At 44.1% G+C, this 24,649-nt stretch overlaps 1 protein-coding gene across 2 annotated transcripts in view; it reads right to left on the reverse strand.

Moving 5' to 3' along the window:
* Positions 1-290: 290 nt before the first annotated feature.
* Positions 291-24,649, reverse strand: part of LOC144829053 (MARVEL domain-containing protein 3-like) — a 261,585-nt gene continuing 237,226 nt past the window's right edge. Inside the window, exons 4-5 of one of the 2 annotated variants that reach the window (XM_078687798.1) lie at positions 8,876-8,914; positions 291-2,543 (exon numbers count right to left, since the gene is read on the reverse strand). In XM_078687798.1, coding sequence (XP_078543924.1) covers positions 1,864-2,543; positions 8,876-8,914 — 719 coding nt within the window. In that variant the 3' untranslated portion in view covers positions 291-1,863. The remainder of the gene's footprint in view (positions 2,544-8,875; positions 8,915-24,649) is intronic. The other variant, XM_078687799.1, reaches the window with a different exon arrangement.

The following is a 24,649-nucleotide window of genomic DNA, read 5'->3' on the forward strand; positions in this document are numbered from 1 at the left end:
GTGGACACCTCTTGATTTTGCAATTGCTTGTTCAAGATGGCTGGTGTGAAACAGTCGAAACTAGTTCTTAGAATACAAGAACAATGTTGGTCAGAGAATAAAGGTTGATCACTTAACAGTTCCATTTGTGCATGAACTGCATAAGTAATCAGGGTGCATTAAGCTATAAAAAAAATCTCAGCAAACTGGCAAATTTAAATTTCTTTTAAAAAACTGGAACATTTTAAATGAAAGTATTTAATCAATCACATACCAAGTATGAATTCACTGTATTGGATCAGGACAGCGAGTGATTAACAGTGAGAATTTTAATGCATCATGTCACTTCAGAACACTCTGGAATATCATGTTTAGGACAAAGATTTATTCAAAAAAGTATGCAGCACAACTCCCACTATGGGAGGAACGAAAAGTATTAAAAGGCTGTATATAATACAAAGGGCTGAACTATGCGGTTATAATCCTGTAAGAAATAGTATACTCATAGGAAAGACATTTAATAATAGACATTCCTTGTGCTTTATCACATTCTGAGTAATATGCACTTTGATGTGCATGGTGCAAAGTTATCACTCTGAAACGTCCTATTTAGCACATATCTACTTTCTTTTTACATATCAGATACATGCAGCACATTTCCCTGTAAAGATGGGAGGAAAAGGCAATACATAGAAGACGGTTAACTGCAGTTCTTATATACAATCCTACACAGAATAAAAAATGTAACAAAGTGATACAGTTCAAGGGTAACTTTCTATTTGTAAAACCCAATGCAACATTTTGTGCTGCTAAATTCACTTTAGGGTCTAAGTGCATTTAGTGGCTACATCTGACTGTATACATGTACGGTTGCTGAAATCCCTGGTGGTTTTTAATATCCCAATTAGATATGGGGTGCTGTACCCTAGATACGTAAATACATTGTTTTTCATAGAGGAAAATGGCAATATTAGATAAAAACTAGTCTTAAGTTGGTTGATCACCAATTTCTCCCCCTAATTGTCTGCCGGTAGACACATACAGTTAAGGACGTCCGTTTACCTTAATTAACGTGCATCTCCAAAGTATAAATTCAGTTCATCCAGCCAAAATATTGCACCAGCCTGGTGGGTCTACTTTAATGTGATAATTAATGTAACCGAGTAGTCGCATTCATGGACAAAAAACCAAATAACCATTCGTTGAGCGATATTTGTCACATTCAATTTCTTCTGCCTTTCTTGGTGCAGCAGTGCCAGCTCAGTCTTGAAACTGCTTTAAAGTGGTGGTAGCCTGTAGCAGTGAGTAGTTACAATAGCCTTTGCTTTCAACTATATTGCTGTCTGGATAAGGAATATTCTGTAAGCTTACATTTAGGTCAGTCTAGGCAACTTTGAAATAGTTGTGCTAATCATTATAAAACCATGCAAATCGATATAAAAATAAAGACTAAAAACGAAAAAAAATGACGCTGTCAAACAATTACTATATCGTCCCAACAAATAAATGATAAATGCTTCACCAAACCCTCATCTGACGCACACACACATGCAGTACACAATTCAATCTTATGACTTAAAATGTATCTCTGAAAAAGCTGCAGTTAAAATAATTACAAAGATAAGACATGTTCCTTCTCTTGTTAATCCCCATTTCTTCTTCCTTCCATGATGGCTGCCTGCCTTGCCTTACAGAGGTACAGAAACCACCTTTCCAGCAGTCACTCAAGCAAACCTTGCCTTGCCTGGCCCGGCACAATCACTTTTGCCTCCTCCGTCACCTGCACAAAGATTGAGTGCTTGATTGGCTTTTACGGAGACCATCAAATTTTCTTCTCAGAATTGCATTACTTTTACATACTGCAACATGCTTCCTGTCTGAAAACTACACCAGCGTAAGTTCCGCTGCATCCTCCTGGTTTTTGTACATCTTGTAATCTCGCTCTTTGAACGAGCTAGTGATGTAGTCCTCTGGGGGAAGGTTCCTCCTGTATTCCCGAACACTTTTGATAGTCAATCCACATAGCACTGCACTTGGCAAGTACAAACAAGCAGCAACAAGGCCAAAAATGGCAACCGCAGCATCGCCACCTTGAACCTCGCAGTTCATCCAGGTATAGCCTCGCCCTGCGTACAGCTGAGCCCTCTTTTTACACAAGTCTGTTGCATTCACCACCGTGATAAAGTGGAGATAGAGGGCAACAGCTACAATGTAACCCACGCAGGCAAGTACTTCAAATACCAGTTCGGCCATGAGGATGCGGATTGAGAGGTGATGGAAGGGTTTGGCTCCAAGAATTAAGAAACCAAGCGTGATGGCACCTACTGCCAAGCTGAAAGACACTCCACTATACACGCCAGGTGCTCTCAACTGGCTATATTGCATGTCTAGTTCACGTGCCTTCTGGAACTCTGTACCTTCAAATGGGCTGATCATCGAATCCATAGTCAAGGAGCCCATTCCTGCACCACTAGAGGAAGTGAACCCAGAGGTCACAGCAAACGAGGCTACCACACATATAAGGACCAAAATGTTGACTAGAATTTCCACAAACTGTAAGATACCTGCAAAAAAATAAAGAAAAACAATCATTTGTGGAGAACTTCTCGGTGCACATTATTCACCATTAGACTGCACAATTTTTGTAGAAATGCACTCATAACAGCTCTATATCAGTGACCGGTTAAAATTAAATTGAAATATTTGTATTCTATCAAATTACTGTAGCAACACCATATCTTTATATTTCTTGGCTCCAAAGTGGTGCACTTTCATCTCAAATACCACCAATATGCTCAGCTTATGCACTATGTGACAAATCTCACTTCTCAGCATTATTTCACTCCATGCTCACTTGTTCTTGCAGCTGGAGAATAAGTAAATTACCAGAGCAAAGACATTGTTCATGCATTCTGGGGAAAGTGTTTTATGGAATATCAGCATTATTTTATTAAACATCCGGGGTACGCAATAGTTCTCAATTGGCTTTAGCATAGGGGTTCAATAGAGTTGCCCGCTCTAATTAAGAGTGCTACTGTGTGCATCTAATGAACATGTCCGACCAGATTTGAGGAAAGAAGGCTCCAAGTCAAACATTTGCCGCAGATGTATGAGGTGGTCAGCAGGTCGGGAGTACAAAACCAAAGCGGCTGTTTGAAGCACCTGCTCCGTCTTTAACAGTGCAAGGGGTATCCTGCCTGCATTTCGAAGGGTAAACAGAGCTCCCTGCAGGATGGTGCAGTGAGGATCTGCCCCCGCCTGCAGGGAGATGTCTTGGGGTGGTCTATGGAACGCACGTTGTCCCCTTTCAGGGATGCCAGGGAGGGAAAAACACTGCACCATGTCTTTGTGGCGCACAGCCAGTGCGCCTTCTGACAATTTATTTCCCTTTGCACCCACGCCCAAATAGAGCACAGTGGCAAATGGTTTATTACATTAGCATGGGGTCACGCCCACATGCTAATGAGGAACGTCTCCTTAAGTTAGCTTTGAATGATTCACCTGCAGGTGTTTATTGGTCTGCATATTTTTTTCGCTAGTCAGGCTCCAGTTCGTTGTCAGGATGTTTGACTATTTGGAGCTAGGTGGTAAGTGCAGATGGTTTTTATTTGGGAAAAACCTATGAAAGTTGCCTTTGCCTGGTGACTACACTATTGAACCCTCATAGCGGTTTCCGTTACTTCTGTTAAACTGCCTAAACCCAAGGCATTTCACATGAAGTTTGGCATGATATCACTCGTGTGGCATTAATAGGAAGAGCTGCAAGTACTTGCACAACAAGTTACAGCTGCATATTAATATAATTCTCCAGCAGAATTTTCAAACCCATTAGTTGTAAAAAATGTAATGGACTTTCAGTCAAAAGCTCATTATACCAGGTTTTGCTTTTCTGCAATTCATGACTTCAGGTCTTCAAAAATTTCAACCATCTATCTTTACAAACACCTAACTTGAACTACCCAATCAACACTCACTAGAAAAAGCTTCTTCTATCCGTGGCAAATCCTTCCACACATCGCTTCAGGACCAAATATCCCAGTGGTTCAAACTCTAATAAAACATTTAAGGAAGCAAATACGCAGGACTTTTCCAATACAAGCACAATTGCCTCTCAAAAGTAGAAAATCTACCTGCCAAACTGAGTACAAGCCTTAATAAGATCTTTTAATCTTGATTCCTAAAAGCGTTGATTCATTGAATGCAAGCTAAACGCAAGGGTTCCAGTCAAGATTCTTTGCCCCAAATAGACAGACTTGCATGCCAAACAGATCTTCCAGTTCTTCCTATACAGACCCATATCCAAAACACATCAAGGAATAGAACAGATACTTCATTCAGTGTCTCAATTTCTAGAACACCTTCCATCTGCACTGTAAATCCTGCACTACTTCTAATCTGCTTTTGGAAGGCCTTCAAACCATACTAAAGATCTCCACCAATACCACCACCACAATAACAATATCACTGCCAACAAAAATACATCACCAATACCATACCACACCCAATACCACAAATGACATCAATACCACCATCAGAAACAACCATAGCTACCACAAATACCACTACAACTTCTAATATCGATACCACCACTACCAATATCCATACCATTACCAAAATATATTGCCACTAATACAAATATTACCATTACCACAACACCATTCCATTCCAACCGCACCCGGAATATTACCACCAATATCCCACAACCTCAATACCATACCACCACAAATGCCAACGTTAATAACACCAAATCCACTAAATACAACCACCTATTACTATTAATACCTCCTATACCACAACCACTTATACCACAATCCAACATCAATAACACACCACTAATTCAACCTACATATCACTAATATTACCACACCCAAAACAACATCATCAGGACCAGTACCAAGCACTAGCAAAGACAGTATGACTGGCTTTGATTCTTAATCTGTTGGATGAAAACCTCTGTATGCGTGTTTCTGCACGTGTTAGTTCATTGAATCCAGACCAATTGGCATTGCCTCTGCTTGTTACCTTCAGTCCAATAGCCCCCTCTTAATTTGTTTTTACTGTTTGATTTCTTGTTGGTCTTCCTGTATATGCTTTTCACCTCTTCACGTGCTCTCAATTACCTGTATTTCCTCCTTTACAAACTTGTTTGTATTTCTCAATTCCTGGCTCCTCTTCCTCAACTCCCCTTTTGAACTTTAATAAAACTCGGCAATCTTCACTCTGCTGACAAATTCATATATGATCTTGCTCCTTCTCATCACTCTTCTGTTATTCATATTCATCTCTCATGTTACAATCTTTACTGGGCAGCCCAAGTTCTTATTTCGATCCCTTCCCTTGAGACTTCTCTGGCATTTTGTGGGTCATGTATAATTGTCTACTTTACCTATATATTGCACCATTACTTTAAGTAATGTATATTATTTTGGTGAAAGCAACTTCTAAATTTAATGAGAGTAAAAATAAGTGAAGGAACCAGAAAAATACACGCTCAAGTAAATATTTCAGGGAAAGAGTCACGCACCATGCTAAGTCAAGGACTCCGGTGGCCTGTTTTTTTAATGTCTTCTAAAGGTGCTTGGAAGTGCAGTACTAATTTCAGACCCTTATGTTAACCCACAACCATGGTTTAAGTTTTTATATCAAGATCTATACTGCAATGATCCTTCTAGTCAAAGCAAAACCGTTTCTCACACATGAGCAGGACTTGCATCTACAAACAAATTACAGACCCCGCACCATGGGCCTTAGGAGATTCATAACTGCCAAGCTTCGATAGAAGATACCATGCACGCAGCACTATGTATATGTTTGTCACATAACCTGCTCCTGGGCCTTAAGGACCAAATGACACGGAGATCTAGTGTATTCCATTTGTGGGTATCTCCTAAGGAGATACATACTCTAATGATTGACAGTATTTTTGGTGTTCCACTGTAGCTTTGCTTCCTCTTGGCCCTAAATGGGGCTGCCCTGGAAATATCACAGCATTACGAAGGGAAGGAGCTGTACCGATACAAATAAACTATGATCTTCTATGCACAAACATGCCTGCCTGCATGATGAATGCTAAGAGGAAAACTAAACCTTGGCCTTGGGAGAAGAAATCCGTTCCAAATGGCCAAGTTATTAACTAAGAAAAAGCTAACTTCTTTTAAGGACACAAAGTTGCTTAAAAAAAGAAGACTTATGTTCATAGTTACAACAAGGTAAGATATGTTAAATTCGTAAAAAAATAAATACCATTTTCCAAAAATATGCAATTCTGTTAAATTGCTAGCACATTCATTGCATATTGTTAATACACGAATTTAAATATTCATCAACATCTTTATACTGCATGGGTTGTAGTACTCTTTGGAAAAGTTAACATTAATTAATGGGCATCTATTGTAGCCACTTCAGAATGGATCAACAATCTACTAGGCAACCAATTTGCCACCTCAGATTCCCTATTGTCATCATAAACCTCATGAGTCCTGCTTAGCGAAAACATGACTGTTCTGGATATTAAGAAACCCCTATGTCTATATGATTCCACATACAATTTAATCTACCGTTAAGCCAAGGATGCAAACATAAAGTTCTGTAAATGTTAGGCTTCAGGAGGCTGACAGTGGATAGCACACTCCCTTTTTATTTTGATCCAATCCCGGCTAGCAATTATTGCAACTGCCCCAGGTCTCCAGATACAATTCACCATCTTGGGTTTAGAAGTTCTAATCCTTTTTACAATGAAATCACTACGTTCAGCCCAAAAGACAACTGGATGTCGAGGACCTTCAAAGTCTGAGAAGATGTTATCAATCATTTAGAGTGTCTTGCCCTTACACAGTGGGCTCTCATTGACACAGGGATTGTCGTTCCTCTAATATAACTAGCCATTTCAAAAAATAACTCATCCCTTTTGTCAACCATGCCAGTGGCTACGCAACAGAGAAGAATTAACATGTTCTACTTACTCCACAACTAATACAACCTATCTCAAACCCAGCTAGCATTCTCTACACAGTCTTGCACTATCTCAAAGTTCCGAAGGGGGAGGGAAGGTATGTTCCTCCCTCAGAGTTAGGCCCCAATGCTGCCTAAATATGTGTGCACCCTAGCTAACTCATGCATAGCACTCAAAACCAACAGCATTCAAGAAGTGTGAAGCGTGTTGGCAGCTGTTGAGAATCCCCCATGACTTTCATACATTAAACAATGTTTACACACCGGCAGGACATCAGTCGAAAAATTTGCCCACCACCCCTTGTTCTAGGTCTACTATTCCAGTCTCCTATGTGAGCAGGATACAATATTAAGCAGGACATGCAAAATGAGAGGCAAAAGCAACACCAAAAAAGGAATACACCCAAATGCAGAAAATAAGATGGTGAACCTCAAATAGTGACTTGATAAATGGAAATCAGTCAGATTCTTTCCTCTAAACTAAGTGACATAAGTTATAAATGCTTACCTAAAACTAATATGGGCGGTTTATGGAAAATGCATATCCTAATTGTCCCGGTGGGCAGAGATCACATTACATCAGTCCCACTATTTCTACATTTGCTTTTTTCTGGAAAGTGCTTCTTTGAAGTGCAATTTAACAAGCTTAGGTGGGCTTAGAACCATACTGTACTATCTAAGGAGCTATAAACAAATGAATCAGCAGACTATAGGCATCCGAGCCAAGTGCTTCAGTTTTACTAGCTACATACAGGGAGAGCCACGCGTGCCAACCTTCATCGGTGACTAAACAGAGGATGCCAACATCGAAGATCATAATGAGGCTGCTATAATTGGCATTTTTTTCGTCACGAAGGCCAATAAAGCTGGGTGGATTTGTTCATTGTAATGGTTCAGCGCAACTATGAAGAACTCTTCAAGCGCCAAGTAAACCAATCAGCATATTTTTGGGTGATCTGGAATTTCTCTTTAAAGACTTTGGAGATAAAAAGGCATTACATTTCGACCTCACAACAGTTCATTCTCTTCATTTCGTTTATGATTTGTGAACCAAACATTTGATATTTCAGATATTTGCTAGTCGGGAGCTTCACAGGGAGCAGGAATATCAAAATGCAGGGTAGGGCTCTCGAAGTTGGAAACCAAAATGAGCACAGAAGTAAATCAGTCAAAGCGAGAGGGGTGGTTAAAAGAGCTGTGAGGGAAGTCAGGTCAAAATTAATCAGACCGAGGTTTTGCATAAGAAATAAGTGGGAGTAAACGCTTGTGAAAGACACCCACAAACTGAACAGTATAGCAGAAAGGCTGCTTGTGGCAGACTGTGACGGGTATGTGACTGAAAAACCTCAAGTACCAGGTTTTAGTGAGGCAGAGGAAATATGGGATTTAAATATATGGGATAATTTTCGAGCATGCAGGAAGAGTATAAAATCAGATGGAGGCTTGCAATCCTTCGAGATCATATTATGGTGAGAATTTGGACAGGTGGTCCCAGGCATGTGTTGAGGACTAAGACAGTGACATGATACGGGACAGCAAGGAAGGACAATTAAGTCATAGAAGAAAGTTCAGCAGCTAAGCTGGTGATCTAGAGAAAGGGTGGTTCCACACTGGCATATCCACAAAGCTCAGTATCCAGGGCAGCCAGAAAGAAATTAGCAGACCACACAGTAGATGGAGTGTAGAAGTTGAGAAATTACAGTCGGGAGGGTGCATGGGAGCTAGTTCGAGATGCTCAGAAGGTGAACCACTAGCAAGGGGGACCATACGGATGAGAGAGAAGGGATAATGTACTCAGCCAACAAAGTTTCTGTTTCAGAAAGGGATTGAGAATTATACCCGTTAGGGCAGTACAGATAAATACAGTCAAATTATTATTTATTTATTTTTTTAACAGACACTCGGCCAAGTTTAAAGGAATAGTCCATGCTCAAGTAAAACCTACCAAACAACAGTTCAGCTTCCCCAACGATAATGTAATTATCTAAAAAAAAGAAATAGTGCAGACTCCATAAGAACCAAGCAGGTTGGAACAGAAAGGCTTATGCCATTGACAGAATAGAACACACCAAATCTACTTCTACGACACTACATATTAAAGCAAAGATGCCAGAACATGCCACAGCTTGCTTTTCAATACTCCAACTCGCCAAATTACCTTCTCCAATTCACACCTACTCTTATAAGCAAGCAATTGAAATTATATTTGTTAATACCACTACCTCAAGAGTTTGTTTCTCAACTTCCTGGAAAAGAGCCTTTTTTCTTGAAACGGAACTAAAAACACAAGAATTAAATACACATTTCCAAATACTTACGAATGTTGCGCAAATGTAGATAAGCTCAGAAAATATAAATTATGTGCATTTAATTTTTTTTTTTTTTTTTTTTTTTTTTTTAACTATTATGAATAGATACAAGGTACTGCTAATTCCAGAGGGAAGCCAAGTAAACCTAATTCGAGTTTTTCTTTTATTATTAAAGTAGATATTGTTAGTGAAAAGTTCAGGTAGCAATACAACAGGCACCAGGGCAAATTCTTTACCTGCAGCACAATAATTAACCCGTTGGCTGCGGGTGTTATTCTCTCCTGCTGTGCTAGGGGGTGGGGGGGAGGTGCATAACATATGTGGGATCCACAAAAAGGACTCTTAGCTCAGTCCACTTAATGCAGCCTACAATGGAAGTCCTCCATCGCACAAGAAACTGAAAATAAACACTCAAGATAAGGTAGGGATAGTGATTAATAAAATGTGGCGCCAAGTATTGAAATACTGTGTTCTTATGAAAGTTATAATTAAGCTGTTGAAAAAAATTCAGAGGAGAGGAGCCAAGGAATAGAAGAATGTGCAGGAAGATTTATCCATCAAACATTTCATTTCTAAAGGTAAGTATCTTTTTCTTTTGATAGATCCTTTTTGATCCAAATTCCTCACCTTAGCTACTAAATAGCTATCCAGTAGACATCAGCAACCAGGACACCTATGGAGAGAACTGTAGAAGCAGCCATAGTCCTAGAGGAAAGGGCATGGGTGCCCTCCTTAGTGCTTATACTGGCTAGTGTAGCCAATCTTAATATAGCAGATAATCAAATGTACAACTTTGCAGTCTACAACCGCATTAACTTTCTTAGGCTGAGCAAAGCCCACAAAGAGCAGCTCATCCAGTCTGTCCTGTAATGTGCCATTGATGTAATAGGACACCATACATCTGAGATCCATCCTTTGCCAGCTCTCTTACTACATGATTAGATGTGGAGTAGTGAAGAAAGACAGAAGTGTAAGAGACTAGCCCATATAAACTTCAGAAACCACTTTGGTTATATAGGGTGACCACCTCTCTCCGGGTCATTAAGTATACAGTTTCCAGTCCTAGACTACAGTGATAGCCTAATGTATTTTGGGTGTTGCAGTCTTCTTTTGCGTATATTGAACTAATTAAACTAGCTTACCTGAAAGCAATCAGTTCAGGATCCGTGTCAGTAATGTTTTAGTGGAGGATGGGCAGGCGAAAAGGACTAATGAATCTGGGTAGTGAACTGTGAAAGAAGGATGAGCTGAGACAGTCTAAAGCTCTCCAACCCTTTGAACTGAAGGTATCCTCATCATCATAGTTGATTTCATGATAAGCCAAATTGGGCAACTGTGCATCGGCTCGAACGGGAATGACATTAAGAAAGTTAACATATTATTCAAATCACACTGAGAAACAACAAACAGAGTGGGTGAAAAGCAAATCTCCCAGAAAATACTGCACTAGTTGCAATCTATACAGGGAAGTTTATAGGGAAGACAAAGGCAGAGAGTATAGCGCAATAGCCATTAACAGTAGCCAATGCTAGAACCTCCAGTGAAAAGGGCAATGCAAACCATACAAAGTCAGAAACGTGGGATTTAAAGGTTTGAGGTCTTCTGACTTGCATCTCTGTATGTGCTTGTTCTGATGACCTGTGTAAATTGTGCTGGCTTCTCGCTGCCAAGATGTTGTATACAACCTCATCAAGAAGACTAAGTAACTTCAACCTGCACCGCTCAATCTCAACACAAGTAGTCTCAGCATTTGGCAGTTGTGGCGGAGGACATGACCACCCTGCTGCAAGAGCAGGTTCACCCCGTATGGGAGAGGAAGAGGTGGATCAATGCTGAGTGTCATCCTTATTGGGGTACCAGATACTCTCCGGCCATTCTGGAGCTATGAGGATCAGCAACACCTGATCCGCTTACACAAGGCCTTTGACAGAAGCAACATTGGTGGTAATGAATACAGCACGCCCAAGACTGATGGGACCGGATGGTCTGTCCCAGTGAACTATTTAGAATGAAGTGTATGAAACATAACTGAAGACACAATGTTTGGGCCATGGAGAAGAGATCGATGAATGGAAACCGCTGTCTGAAGAATATCATCTTGGTCACTATATGGTGCAGACCCCACTTGTGGTCCTCCAGTAAGAGGCAACTGAGAGCATCTGCCCTCACATTGAGAGAAAAGCTTAGATGAGCCTCTACCCGGGGTCAGCTGATCTACCCAAAAAAGCAGGTCTCATTTATTTCAAAATCACGATCTTACCAGATGAGGTGAAAGAGTTTGGCACTGGGTAATGGATTTAAGAGTCTCAATGATCCAATGAGCAGGAGTGTTTCCACGAGGAAAAATATTTTTCCTTCCTATGGTTCGTTTTACTTTTTTTATGGAAAGACATTTTTAGCTATTGTTCCCCCTACAGGAGGACTTACCTGTGGACAAAAAAAAGGGATTAGGCATCTTTTTTCCAACCTTAGCCAGAAACTACTTGACCTCCATCTCTGTGATGGTCTTAGGGAGCATAAGACCATGGCCTGTGATTCGTGTGTTTCTATTCACCCAAACAAGACACTAAATACAGTTGTCAGATGGATCTGAAAAAGGATTCTTCTTGCTGCATCTGCGACAAGGCTTAAAGCCTGAAAGATTTGGAGGCCACATTTAACCAAGAAGTATCTAAATGCTGAATAGTTCCATCACTGGGACACAGAGAGCACTCCGGGTCCATATCGATGAGGTGCAGGCAAACAGGAACTGATGCCAGAATGGAGGGTGCCTTCTAATATACTCCTGCATCTTCATGTTTTGAGTTGTGACTAAAGACACATGGTGCCACCTTGTGGGGCCATAGTGATATTGCGGAGGAAAAGCTTTTTCAGACCAATCTGATGCCTGAAACAATAAGTCTTAGGATGAGCAATCTGAGGGAACAGATTTCCATTAGTCCAGATGCTATACCCTCACTGGACCATGCTTACGTAACTGCTGATACCACTAACCTTAGTGCTCCTCAGTTATGAAAGTGTAGGTGACAAACCTCTGCCATTGTTCAGGATTGTTCTCATATGCGCTAATTACATTTCATTTAACTGGCTCAGAGCATCCAGATGTCTTAATTAGGGGGTCAATTCTGGATGAAGAACAAGTTACTTTCCTTCGGTAAAGCCTTATATGGTAGAAACTTTTCAGCAGAAGATTCCGTACCTTGGAAAAATCCCCAGGCATCAGCCTTGATCTGGAAGATTCTTAAGCAATAGCCCTGTGTGCTGGTAGGTGGTGTTGTTCGGCTCCACATGGCGTCATTGGCACCAGAAGTGATGAGCGCTGTACCTATATAGGTGCCACTTTGGCAGGCTGTCGTCAGTTACTTTCACAACTTCCCACACCAGGAGCAAGGAGCAAACAATGAGCACGGACCATTGGTGTGACAAACTAAGGACCATAAGAGGGTGTTCCCAATACCGTCATTAGTTCACAGAGCAAGGCGGGAGGGGCAGTATGGAATCTGTAGATAGATAGAGTTTCTACCAGATAAGCCATTTTCAAAGTCAAGTAACTTGTTCATCTAATCGAGACTTCTAGCTGCAGATTCTTTACCTTAGTATAGACACCCACGCAGTATCTCCCTGGAGGTTAAACTTCAAAACGAATTGGACAAAAATGGAAATGGGTGGGAGCACACTGCTTCATCTCCCAGCATATTTCGTCCCTTAGCATTATGGTACATGCAGTTCATGGTACATGCTTACTTAAAGTTTTACTGGAGTATTCCACCAAAGTTGGTGCAAGTTAGCGCTGTAAATCTCTAGACACATGTTTCTGGATATCATCCATCAACAGTAGAGATAACTAATTTAATCTAGGGTCGCGGAGCAGGCTGCCATAATCCTTTCCGGTCTCAGTACCTCTCAGAGGTGCATCTCCACAAGCTCGTCAGCTCAATGGCTCAAGGTAGCCTTTTCAAACAGAAAGGGGTGGGAGCATGTTGCTTCACCTCCCAGCACTGTTCACCCATTAGCATTATGATAAATGGAGTTCATGGTACATGCTTACTTGAAATTATACTGGAGTATTCCACCAAAGTTGGTGCAGGTTAGTGCTGTAAAACTCTCGAGACACATGTTTCTGGATATCATCCGTCAACAGTAGAGATAAAAATGAATTGAATCTGGGGTTGCTGAGCAGGCTGCCACAATCCTTTCAGGCCTCAGTACCTCTCACAAGCGCACAGGTGCATCTCCACAAGCTCGTCAGCTAAATGTAGCCTTTTCAAACAGAAAGAGGTGGGAGCACGCTGCTTCACCTCCCAGCACCGGTCGCCCCTTAGCATTATAGTAAATGGAGAACATGGTACATGCTTACTTGAATTTGTACTGGAGTATTCCACCAAAGTTAGTGCCGGTTAGTGCTGTAAATCTCTAAACACGTGTTTCTGGATGTCATCCATCATCAGTAGAGATAAAAATGCATTTAATTGCATCTACCAGGATGCAAAGGGGCGAACTGTGCTGGGATGTGAGGCAGAGTGCTCCCAACCCCCTTTCAATTAGACAAAAATGCCCCGTAGGACCGAACAGGCCAAGTATCCATCACAACAGACCGGACTGCCCAAGCAGTGCAGTGAAGCCCATGTTGCTGCCTGACAAATGTCCAGGGCTGGGACGCTACATGCTAACGCAGTGGTGGCAGCCTTTTCTTTGGTGAAGTGAGCCCTCAAGCCCTCTGGGGATGGATCTGGGCCAATGTCTAGCAGATCTTAATGCATAGGACAATCCATCACGATATGGAGCTTTTCTGTACTGTCTTCCCATTTTTTCTCACATACAGCCCATGAAGAGTTTATTGCCCAGCCGGAATTCTTTCATGCAGTCAAAGTAGAATGACAAAGCTCTTTTTGGAAACAGAAGATGGAGTATCTCCTCCTCTTTGCAGGGATGGGGCTGAGCAAAGAAAGTAAGCGAGGTGATGTTCTGGCCTACATGGAAAGGGGTCACAATCTTTGGGAGGAAGGAGGAACTTGTACGGAGAACCAACGTGTCCAAATAAAAGGTAGTATAAGAAAGGTGCGCAGAGCACTTGCCGTTCACTAACTCTCCTGGCAAAGGCAGTTTTAATTGTCAGGGGCGACGGAGGACAATTGTGTAGAGGCACGAATGGTGCACACATGTGAAAGGTGAGGTTAAGGTCCCATTGAGGCATGATGACGTGTGTAGGTGGAAAACATAGGCAGCAGGCCTTAAAGGAAGCAAGTCACAACAGGTGACTGAAAGAGTGAAGGTTGATCTGCCAACCCCAAGAATTCCGAGATTGCAGAAAGGGAACCCTTAACTGTGCCCAGAGCAGAGCAATGCTGGGCCAAGGACAATGTGAACTAGATAACTTTGGTAAAGGTGCAGCAAGGGGGTAAACACTGTGGGAATCACACCATGCTACAACCTTGCCCCAATAGCAGGTGTATACCAACTTGGTGGAGGGATGCATGGCTGCCAGAATAACATTAAAGACTTCAGGAGGAAGGTTAAAAGTGGTAAACTGTGTCTGGTCAATCTCCACATATGAAGGTGGAGGGTGCGCAAGTTCGGGTATAGTACGCTGCCCTCTGCTGCGGCAAAAGATCCTCTTGAAGATGCAGCCTGACTGGAAGACCGATGGTCATGCTCAACAGCTCGGGATACCAGACTCTGCATGCAGTGGTGGCAGCCAACTACTGAAAGTGGTGAGATGGGCAAATTGGTGGTGTCATGCATGCAACATAAATTAACTAAACTGACAACATGAATTACATTATCGTTTTAAAGTTAAAATGTTGACCTATAAAACATTAATATAATGTATGTCAGCAATTTAGTGTATATTAAATAAACTAAAAGTAAAACTAAGCTTACTCACTTTGCTGCACTTCTCTCGTCCAGCACGGGCCCCAGCCTAATTCCCTAACCTGCCCAAACGCCTCTCTCATGTTGTTAACAAGCATGAGAGAAGCACCAGTATTGGATGGAGCAGGCTCTCTTAGCACTCACAAAGGCATTGGAGGCCTGTGCTTGCTCTCCCCTGAGCTGTCTAGGACAGTGGTCTGGAGAGTTTTAAAGTGTGCATGTCTGACTGGCAATCTCAAGAAAGCCAACCAAAGTGACTTGTACACTTTAAGCTTAGGTGCCCAGCCTACATTCCTCAGTGCTGCTGCCACTTCTCAACAATGGCTCTGCCCCGCACTGCCCTGACACTCGGCTGAGAATGGAGTAGTATAAAATAAAATGGTAATAAATTACCTTTATTACCACTTTATTTTTCAGTTCTGGGGATTTCTATTTTGTGGGGCTCCTCTGTCCCTAATGGAAGAGCCGTGTTTATCTCTGTGTCCAATCCAAAGCCACAAGAATGACTTGAGCCTAATCGTTGCTGATCTCATTAGAATTCGGTGCAGGAGTGGTACTGGCGGAAAGGGGTAAAGGAGGCGTGAGCTCCACTAGAGATGAAGTGTCTCCGAGCAAGAGTTGCCTTGCAAACTCCAGCATGCAAATCTGCTGACATTTTGCATCTTGGCTGTGGCAGACAGGTCTAACCAAAGCTCTCCCTACTGCTGAGAAAGACATTGCACTAAATCCGGAAGGAGTTGCCTTTCGTGATCTGCTAGACATCTGTGTTGGAGTTCATCCATTCTGCGGTTCAGAGAGCCCACCATGTGTTGAACCTCCAGACAAATGCCCCGACATTCCAGTCACATCCAGAGATGCCAGGGCTTCTTGGCAAAGGGTCCACGATCCCATCCAGCCGCGTTGGGTGCAATACCACAAATAGGGTGGTGTTATCCATGAACACCTGCACCAGTCTTCCCTTTGATTGAAGAATTAAAGTTTTTTCGTGCCAAGTGAATTGCCAGGAGCTCTAATAGGTTGATGTGGAGCTCAGACTCTGCTGGATCTTCATCTCTCTTAGGTGGCAACCCCAGCCCAGGAGTATTAAATCGTTCACTAAAGTACACTATGGTTTGGGAACTGCAAGGGGTCTGCCACTGCCCTAATTGCAGTTCATTAGCCATCACTGCAGATCACTTGCAGTCCCCTCCGAGATCTGGATAAAGCCGGTGATCTCCCTGATGCTGTGCCCACTGGGACTTCAGGTCCCACTGCAGAGCCCACACATGCCATCAGGCATGAGTGACCGGCAGAATGCAGGAGGCCATGAGGACCAACAGCCTCAGGGTGAATCTCACTAAAAAGCAGGATGGAGGCTGAAACATTGATAACATAGCCAGAATATCCTGGTCTTGTCGCTTGGGAGAATGTGCCAGAAACTGCCCCGTGTATAGAACAGCTCAAGTTAAAAGAAGCTTGTGAGAGGGAGCCAGGTGCGACTTTGGCATGTTGATAGTGAACTCCAGCAAATTCAGGAGGTTTGTTGTAGTCTGAAGGTGGGAGATGACTGCCTGGGACGAGCCCGCCTTCAATAGCCAATCATCGAAGTAGGGTGAGACTGGAGCTTCCAACCTCTGCAGATGAGTTGCAACCACCGCAATCACTATCGTGAACACCTGAGGGGAGCTGGCAAGGCCGAAAGGGAGCACATCAAACTGAAAGTACTCTTGGCCTACCGTGAACTCTAGGTAACATCTGTGGGCAGTCAATGTGGAAAAACCAAGGACCCCCTGGGTGGTGGTAACAAGAGACTCCTAGGGCAGGGTAAACAAAGTATATGCAAAAAATCCTAGGCAGTCCTAATAGTAGACAACAAGTAACTGGACCCAAATGCAAAAGGAACAGGTAAAAAAGTAATCATTTGTAAAAAGCAAACATGTTTTTAATGTACATAATAAAAATCATATAGAAAACTGAAAATGATCAGACTATATGACAATTAAAATATAAAAATACATGCAATTAATACATATAATGGCACAAATTACAACATTTAAGATAAATAAAAAGACACTATTAGATACTATCCGGCTGAAAGTGCTCTCTTTATCAGCGATTCTGCTTACGGAACACTAAAATATACCGCTGATTATCTTCACGTCGGTCACTTTTTTTGGGAAACTGATCAACGGTAGCAATTGTCTACACGTGGCTCAGACATACTGACATAAGCATATTATTGACGCCGAGAAATTTTTAAACACATACGTCTCGAACATTATCTATCAAGACTCGAGAAAGACGTACAAAAGCAAATCGACAAAAAAAGGACACAGTGAAGAATATCTACGGGTTATGTTCCTAAACTGTGCCCCACTTACCCTTAGCAGGACCTTTTAATAAGTTTTCAACAAGGATACACATACCAATTTCACAGGTATATCGTCTGCCTGTCATCTATATAAAGATATCATCTATGTGTTTTTTCCTGTCTCCACTTATTATAAACTTGTGGCTCCTGAAGAAGGCGTTTTCGCCGAAATGCGCGTCGAGTACTGTATCTTCAACTTGGTTGTGGACACTTTTTAGTATCTAATAGTGTCTTTTTATTTATCTTAAATGTTGTAATTTGTGCCATTATATGTATTAATTGCATGTATTTTTATATTTGAATTGTCATATAGTCTGATCATTTTCAGTTTTCTATATGATTTTTATTATGTACATTAAAAACATGTTTGCTTTTTACAAATGATTACTTTTTTACCTGTTCCTTTTGCATTTGGGTCCAGTTACTTGTTGTCTACTATTAGGACTGCCTAGGATTTTTTGCATATACATCTGTCGGCAGGACAGGGATGTGGAAATATGCGTCCAACAAGTCCAACTCTACCATCCAGTCTCCAGAGGCGAGGGAAGACAGAACTTGTGCGAGCGTGAGCATTTTGAATTTCTTTTCCTCAAGAAAATATTGAGAAGGTGCAGATTAAGGATAGAATAAAGTTCTCCATCCTTCTTAGGCACCAGAAAGACGCAGGAATGACAACCAAAACCTACTTCTGAAGCAGGCACCTTCTCTAGGAGTCCTTCGGCCAATTGAGTAAATTTCTTGATGAAGCAAGAATAGATGGTCCTCCATCAACCTAACTAGTGGGAAGCACTGGTGGTGGGTAGCCACAAAGGGGAGGGAGTATCCACTTTGGACAATCTGGAGAACTCAGTGGTCTGATGTCACTGACTAACAGTGGGGCAGCTGATGGTGTATCCTGCCTCCCATGGTGGACAGAGGCACACTAAAGACATTCGGAGGCAGCAGCTGCCGGGGGATGGGTGACCATACCTTAAGCCGCAGAAAGCTGGGGTACCTGTTAAATGTGGTGGCTGGGAAGGTATGGGTGCAATTGGTGAGCACAAAAAGGGAATTAAAGTGGATAGGGGGTGGTGAGGGGTCATAGACAAGCCCATGGACCAGGCCATAGCTCTGCTGTCCTTAAAGCACTGCAACGCTGAATCCATCTCATCTCCAAAGAGGTGAGCGACATCGAAGGGCATGCCCATGATGGAAGACTGGACATACCCTGAAAAACTAGTTTTTCTCAGTCAGGCGTGGCGCTGCAAGACCACTGATGAAGAAATTGATCTGCTCAGTGAATTGTTCATGTTGAATCCACACCTTATAGTGAACTTTGCTGCATCTCACCCAACAGCAATTCCCTGGGTGAGTAGGGCTCGGGCTTCCTCTGATACCAAGGGAAGCACTTACAGAAAGTCTCATATCCTATGGGAATAATGGCCCAAGAGGCGCGTGGGGATCATTGACCGCAGTGCTAGGCTGGCAAAGAGAACATTCTCTTACCAAAGTTATCAAGCTTCTTGGATGCCCTATTCGTTCGTATGATAGGGAAAGCACTGGGGTTGGAGACTTCGGCCACCAAGCTCTCCAGGTTGGGGTGCTGGATGAGGAATTCCCAAGGGGTGTTACTATGGCAATGGACATTCGTGCTATGAACCGGTGCCCCTGTGCAGGGCTTGAACAAGGCCCAGAATAGTTCTGAAAGGGAACCTCTCTGCTGAATCACCTCCGTCAAGACATTGACCGCAACTATGGGCAACTGAAGGTCCAACACCTCAGCCACCCTACACATCACCATTGCGAAAGTGGCACCCTCCTCAATTGCCATGGTAGAAGCAGAGACAGAACCACTGTCGGGTGAGGTGTCTAACCCAGCGGTCTCCGCCAGTTGCTCATACAAGTTGTACTGTCCCAGTTCACTTCATGGAGCTGGTAACCATAAGGATCCATAGATCCCTCCCATTCCTCCTCCTCTTCAGGCCTGTCAAATATATAAATAATGCGTAATCAAGAGAGAGAGAGAGGACCAGATAGCTAGTCCTTATCCCCGGGGTTATATATGATTTAATCAAAAGGAGACTAGCTCATGATTTATAGTAATTATAAAAAATAAATAAAGAGACTCAAGTATGTTTCGTCATGGGGTGGGAACACCTGGTGAGTGTGTTCATAAAGCCCTCACCCACCAACCTAGTTGGTGGCATGCTTCATCATCGGGCCCACCCAGTGACACCTAGCGTGTCCCGGGTGTGCTTCGACGCCTGATTACAGCGGAGCAGGTATATTGCTGAGTGTGCAGTGAAGGGTGTTATGAAAGTGATGTTAAAACGGCTTGGCGGGGGTCCCAGTACCCGAGGGTAAATTAGACTTTAATACCTGGGCCTCCGTCAGCGGTTAAAAGTAAGGCTGTTGGATGTTAGAGGCGAGTTACGACCTCCCACATCCGATGGGTCAACATGTTTCAGCCAGTGCCTTATATATATGCTGGCTTTCTTCAGGACCTATATTAAAAAGTGAGTGTAATTAAACTAGTGGGTGTGTGATTCAGACTATGTGTCTACACGCCCTAAAGTGTTTATCTATGTGTGAGAGGGGGATGAGCCTGCTCTGGACCTGTAGTGCCTCCTTCGCATACTGCGAAGGAGGCACTACAGGTCCAGAGCAGGCTCTGCCCAGAAAAGCTGGTCAACCCCCTGCCACCTCTCAACCTTGAGGCCCGAACTTGCTAAAACTAGCGCGTTCTTTGAGAAGGGAATCCCCCTCTCACACATAGATAAACACTTTAGGGCGTGTAGACACATAGTCTGAATCACACACCCACTGTGTCGGAGTCGGGTAGAACAATGAGGGCAGTGCAACTTAGGGCTGTTGAGGAAGGAGTCGGTCACATCGATAGCTCTGCTCGGAATCCAGCAAGGGATCCTTTGGGTACAACTGGCAGAGAGGGAGAAACTTCCAGGGTGGATCCAGTAGGGTCCCCTTTCGAGTCCATGGGGCTCAAAATGTGCTCTAGAGGGTTCAGGCCACCCACATTTGAGGCACACGGCCTCATAAAACTCTTTGAGCTGGGTGGGGGTATCACCGGCAAACTCGGGGAAGAGCGGACCAGACCCATGTACAGTTTCCATGGACTCACAGGGCCTGGAGTAAAGACACTCTAGCTTCTCATCAGGAGTCTTCAACGGATGCAGTGAAGTCAAAGATCTCTTCAACTTTTTATGCTTGTGGGATTTACTCGACTTCTCTGATGACTAGGGATACAACTACAAGTGTCCGGATGAGCTCTGCCAGTGTTCCCAAGACATTCTGGACGAACGAGACCTTGAGTGCCATGAAGTTGACTGAGGTCGGGTGGCGAGGAGCTGGAGGGATTGCTCCCTCATCGCTTTGGGGTGAATGGTGCGGCAGTCCTCAAAGGTCTTGAGTGGGAGTCCTGCTCCAAGCACCACAAACATACCAAGAGGAGATCGGTCACTGACTTTTGCCTGTGACAGGCCCCACATGGTTTCAAACCTGCCAGTTTCTTGGGTGACATACCTTCACAGCAGGATACAAATTCCGAAGAAGGTTGACAAAACGTCAACAACAAAAAAGCCAGTCAAAAAGTGACTGAGGGGTAGCTCATTCCGAATCAGTGCTATTTGGCGCAGAAAGGAAAGAATGGATGTCTGTGCAAAGAGGGAGCATGACACTTCCGGTGCAGCCGATGCCATGCAACGCTAAACAACGCCACCTACCGCTGGACTGGGGTACTGCTTGAAAATCGTTTGGATCCAGGATGATGTCTGGGGATAATTCTAAGATAGGGAATCTGCAGTAGATGTCTCTATCAGTAAAACAGCAGACAGATTCACACTTCATCTTCATCCTCAACACAAGCAACAACAACATTACCAGCACCTATGCTACAGCCAATATCAACAATGCTCCAGGGACGGTTCCTCCATAGGGAGAGCTGGAAAATTACCTCCCTCCTCACTGCAAGCCACCACATACACACCACGTATGTGATTTTAGCTTTAGTGGTAAAGTCATTTACTGAAGCGGGCCATGCACCTGAAGTGTGCATGTCCGGTTGGACAGGTGTCTGGCTGTGATTAGCCTGACGTGCACTCCAGGCCTCCACTATCTGCACTTCCAGGGACAGGGCTCAGATGGAGCATTGGCTTAACCTGCTCTGCCAAATTCTGATGCTGCTCTCATGAGGTTTACTATATTGAAAAGTTCTTTTGTGACATTGGTTCGATTCTGGATGTGCAGGCTGCTCTCTTGGCTTCCTTGATGCGCAGGTGGTAGTTGCTGAGGGCTGCTTTGTGGGCAGCACTGTTGGAGGGTTTCTCTGGTCAGAAGCAGTTGAGCTTGATCGTTCCGAGCTCTAGGGTGTACCAGCTGGCTTGTCTTGACGTTTTGTCGGATCTTTCCGGCTTCATCAGGGTGATTGTGTCAGCGCAAACTTGTGATTCAGGTGGAGAAGGTCTGGACAGCATGTTCTAGATGAGGCGTCGGGTTAGGTAATGCTGGTGGCCTGAATCAACTGTGTCTCTGTTGCCTCCCCCCACCTGCAGCGAGGTATTGCGTGGCTTGGTGATTGTATGCTGTGCACCGGGGACGGTGAAGTGGACGATGGTGTGGTCAGACTAAGTAAGTTCTGTCACATGACTGTATCGGACTCTTGCTGGAGGGGAAGATTGGGTTGAGTGTGTTCAGCTTTGTGCATGTGGTTGGTGACTAGTTGGGTTAGGCCAATGTTCATCATATTCTCCACAAGAGTGGTGGAGTTGGCGTCATTGGGGTAGTCGATGTGGAAATTGAGGTCACACAGTAGGATGTAGTGATTAGAGTTGGTGGCTAGCGGGGCGATTACGTTGAAGATGGCATTGCAGACGGCGAGCTGAGGTCCCGAGGGTCTTTATATGAGGGTGCCTCTTACTGTTGTTTTGGTGTTTGAAGTTGAAAGTTGATTTGCTCCTTGAGTGTTGTGGGATCATCATGGGTGGTGATACATCAGATGGTTTCCTTGAAGATTATGGCAATACCTCCACCATGTTTGTTGGTGCAGTATTGGTGTATCATCTTGTTGCAGTGGTAATGTTGGGGTTTGAGTAGGGGCTACCCCAGGTTTCAGTGATGAAGGTTGCATCAGGGGAGAGGGTGGTGATGGTGTCCCAGATTTCTGTGGATCTTCCAGGAGGGTGTGTGTCAGGATCCTGTGTTGACTGGAAGACCTGTGTTGAAGGAGAAGCAGAAGTGTAGGCAGGTGAAGGACCCCTCCGTTGTTCGAGGGAGGCAGTGCAGAAGTTGCTGTTGTGGCGTTTGGGGTCCAGGGTTAGGAGCTTCTTGGTGTTATAGGGGTGGGTGGCGGGAGGGCCAGGGTTCCTGGCACTGGGCGCAGTCTAGGTATGGACGGGCGCAGATGGGCTTCCCTTTAACCCGTATTTGTTGTGGCCGTGCTGCAGCCTCCATTAATAGGTTCTGGGGGAGGGAGGGGGGCTAGGTGGCGGGAGGAAGGAAGCGGGCAGGAAAAAGGTACAAGCGACCAGAAGAGACCAAACAAGACAAGGAGGCGCATAAGAGAAACAAGCAGAGAAGAAAGAAAGGCAACAAGGCAAGAGTGACAGACAACCAGAGGAGACGAAAGGCAAACAGGGGCAAGAGTAGTAGATGAGCAGAGGAGACAAAAAGCAGAAGGCAAAATGTTGTGTGTGGAGAGCGGACTATGGGCAACTGGTCAGGAGACATGTCGCACTGGGAGCTGGCACGAGGACCTGTTCAATGGGTTTGCGCTACACCTCCATTATGAATGTCCTGGGGGAGGGAGGGGCCCTGGGTGGCAAGAGGAAGGGAATGGCTGGAAGTGGGAGGGAAAGAGACCAGCAAGCAGAAGAGACTAAAAAAGGCAAACAAGGGCATAAGTGGCAAACGAGCAGAGAAGAGAGAAAGGCAACAGGGGCAAGAGTGACAAACGAGCAGAGGATACGCGCAGAGAGCGCACTATTGGCATCTGGTCAGGAGACCTGTCACAGTGGGAGCTGGCCTGAGAACCTGCTCAATGGGTTTGCACTGCAGCCTCCATTAATTAGGTCCTGGGTGGAGAGAGGGGCACAAAAGAGATAAGTGAGCAGACTATTAACTATTAACCCCGAGGTTAATGCAATTATCAACGCCTTCCTTGGTGAGGCCTGGGTACCGACGGAATGGAAACAGGTAAAATCCTTCCCCTCTTGACCTGGACCCTTTGATTCCAGGGAACTACCGCCCTATTTCCCTCCTTCCCAGCCTAGCCAAAGTCTGTGAGAAGGGGGTCCCCAGAGAACTTACTGAGTTTGTTGAAAAGTCCGACGCCCTGCACCCAGCGCAGTCTGGGTTTCGCTCGTCTTACAGTACAGAGACAGCGCTGGTGGAGATCTCCGAAGCCATCCATAACTGTTTAGATGCCGGTGGGAGAGCAGCTCTGGTAATGCTCGATCTGTCAGCAGCGTTCAATATGGTCCCGCAATCCAAGCTGCTCACCCGTCTCATTGAGATTGGCATCTCTGGTGCGGCCTTGGGCTGGCTGAGGTCCTTCCTGGATGGGCGGGCTCAACAGGTCTGGCTGCCACCAGCCGCCTCTACTCTGCAGGTGCTCACCACTGGTGTCCCGCAAGGGTCTTCCCTTAGCCCCCTTCTGTTCAATATCTATGTTACTCCTCTGGTTTTCTTAGCCGAGGAGTTGGGGGCTAAGGTGATAGCATATGCTGATGACACCCAGCTCCTCTTTACATGGGGAAAGGATGAGAACTCAGTATTGCCTGTATAGCAGTGCTTGTCTTCGGTTTTTGAGTGGCTTGCGAGGGCACAACTCAAGTGTAATGAAGACAAGTCATGAGATCCCTCTTTACGGCAACTTTCCCCCTGATTTCAGAAATATGATTTGGCCACCTGGATTTCCTTTTCCATCTTCCAATGGGAAATTGGCCAAAAATCTTGGAGTGTGGTTTGAGAACAACCTCTCCTTTTCAGTTCAGGTGAAAAAGATCTCAGGCAGCTGCTTCGGTCTTCTTAAAACTCTTAGGAGTTGTATCCCTCTCCTTCCTAGGTCTGCCAAAGAGACGGTTATTCAGGCTTTAATCCTGTCTCGATTGGATTATGCTAATGCACTGCATATTGGCATTTCTGGTTATTCTCTGAATAGACTTAAGGGTACTCAGAAAGTGGCTGCTTGGCTGCT

The sequence above is a fragment of the Lissotriton helveticus genome, chromosome 4_1, assembly GCF_964261635.1.
Source record: "Lissotriton helveticus chromosome 4_1, aLisHel1.1, whole genome shotgun sequence".
NCBI lineage: Eukaryota > Metazoa > Chordata > Amphibia > Caudata > Salamandridae > Lissotriton > Lissotriton helveticus.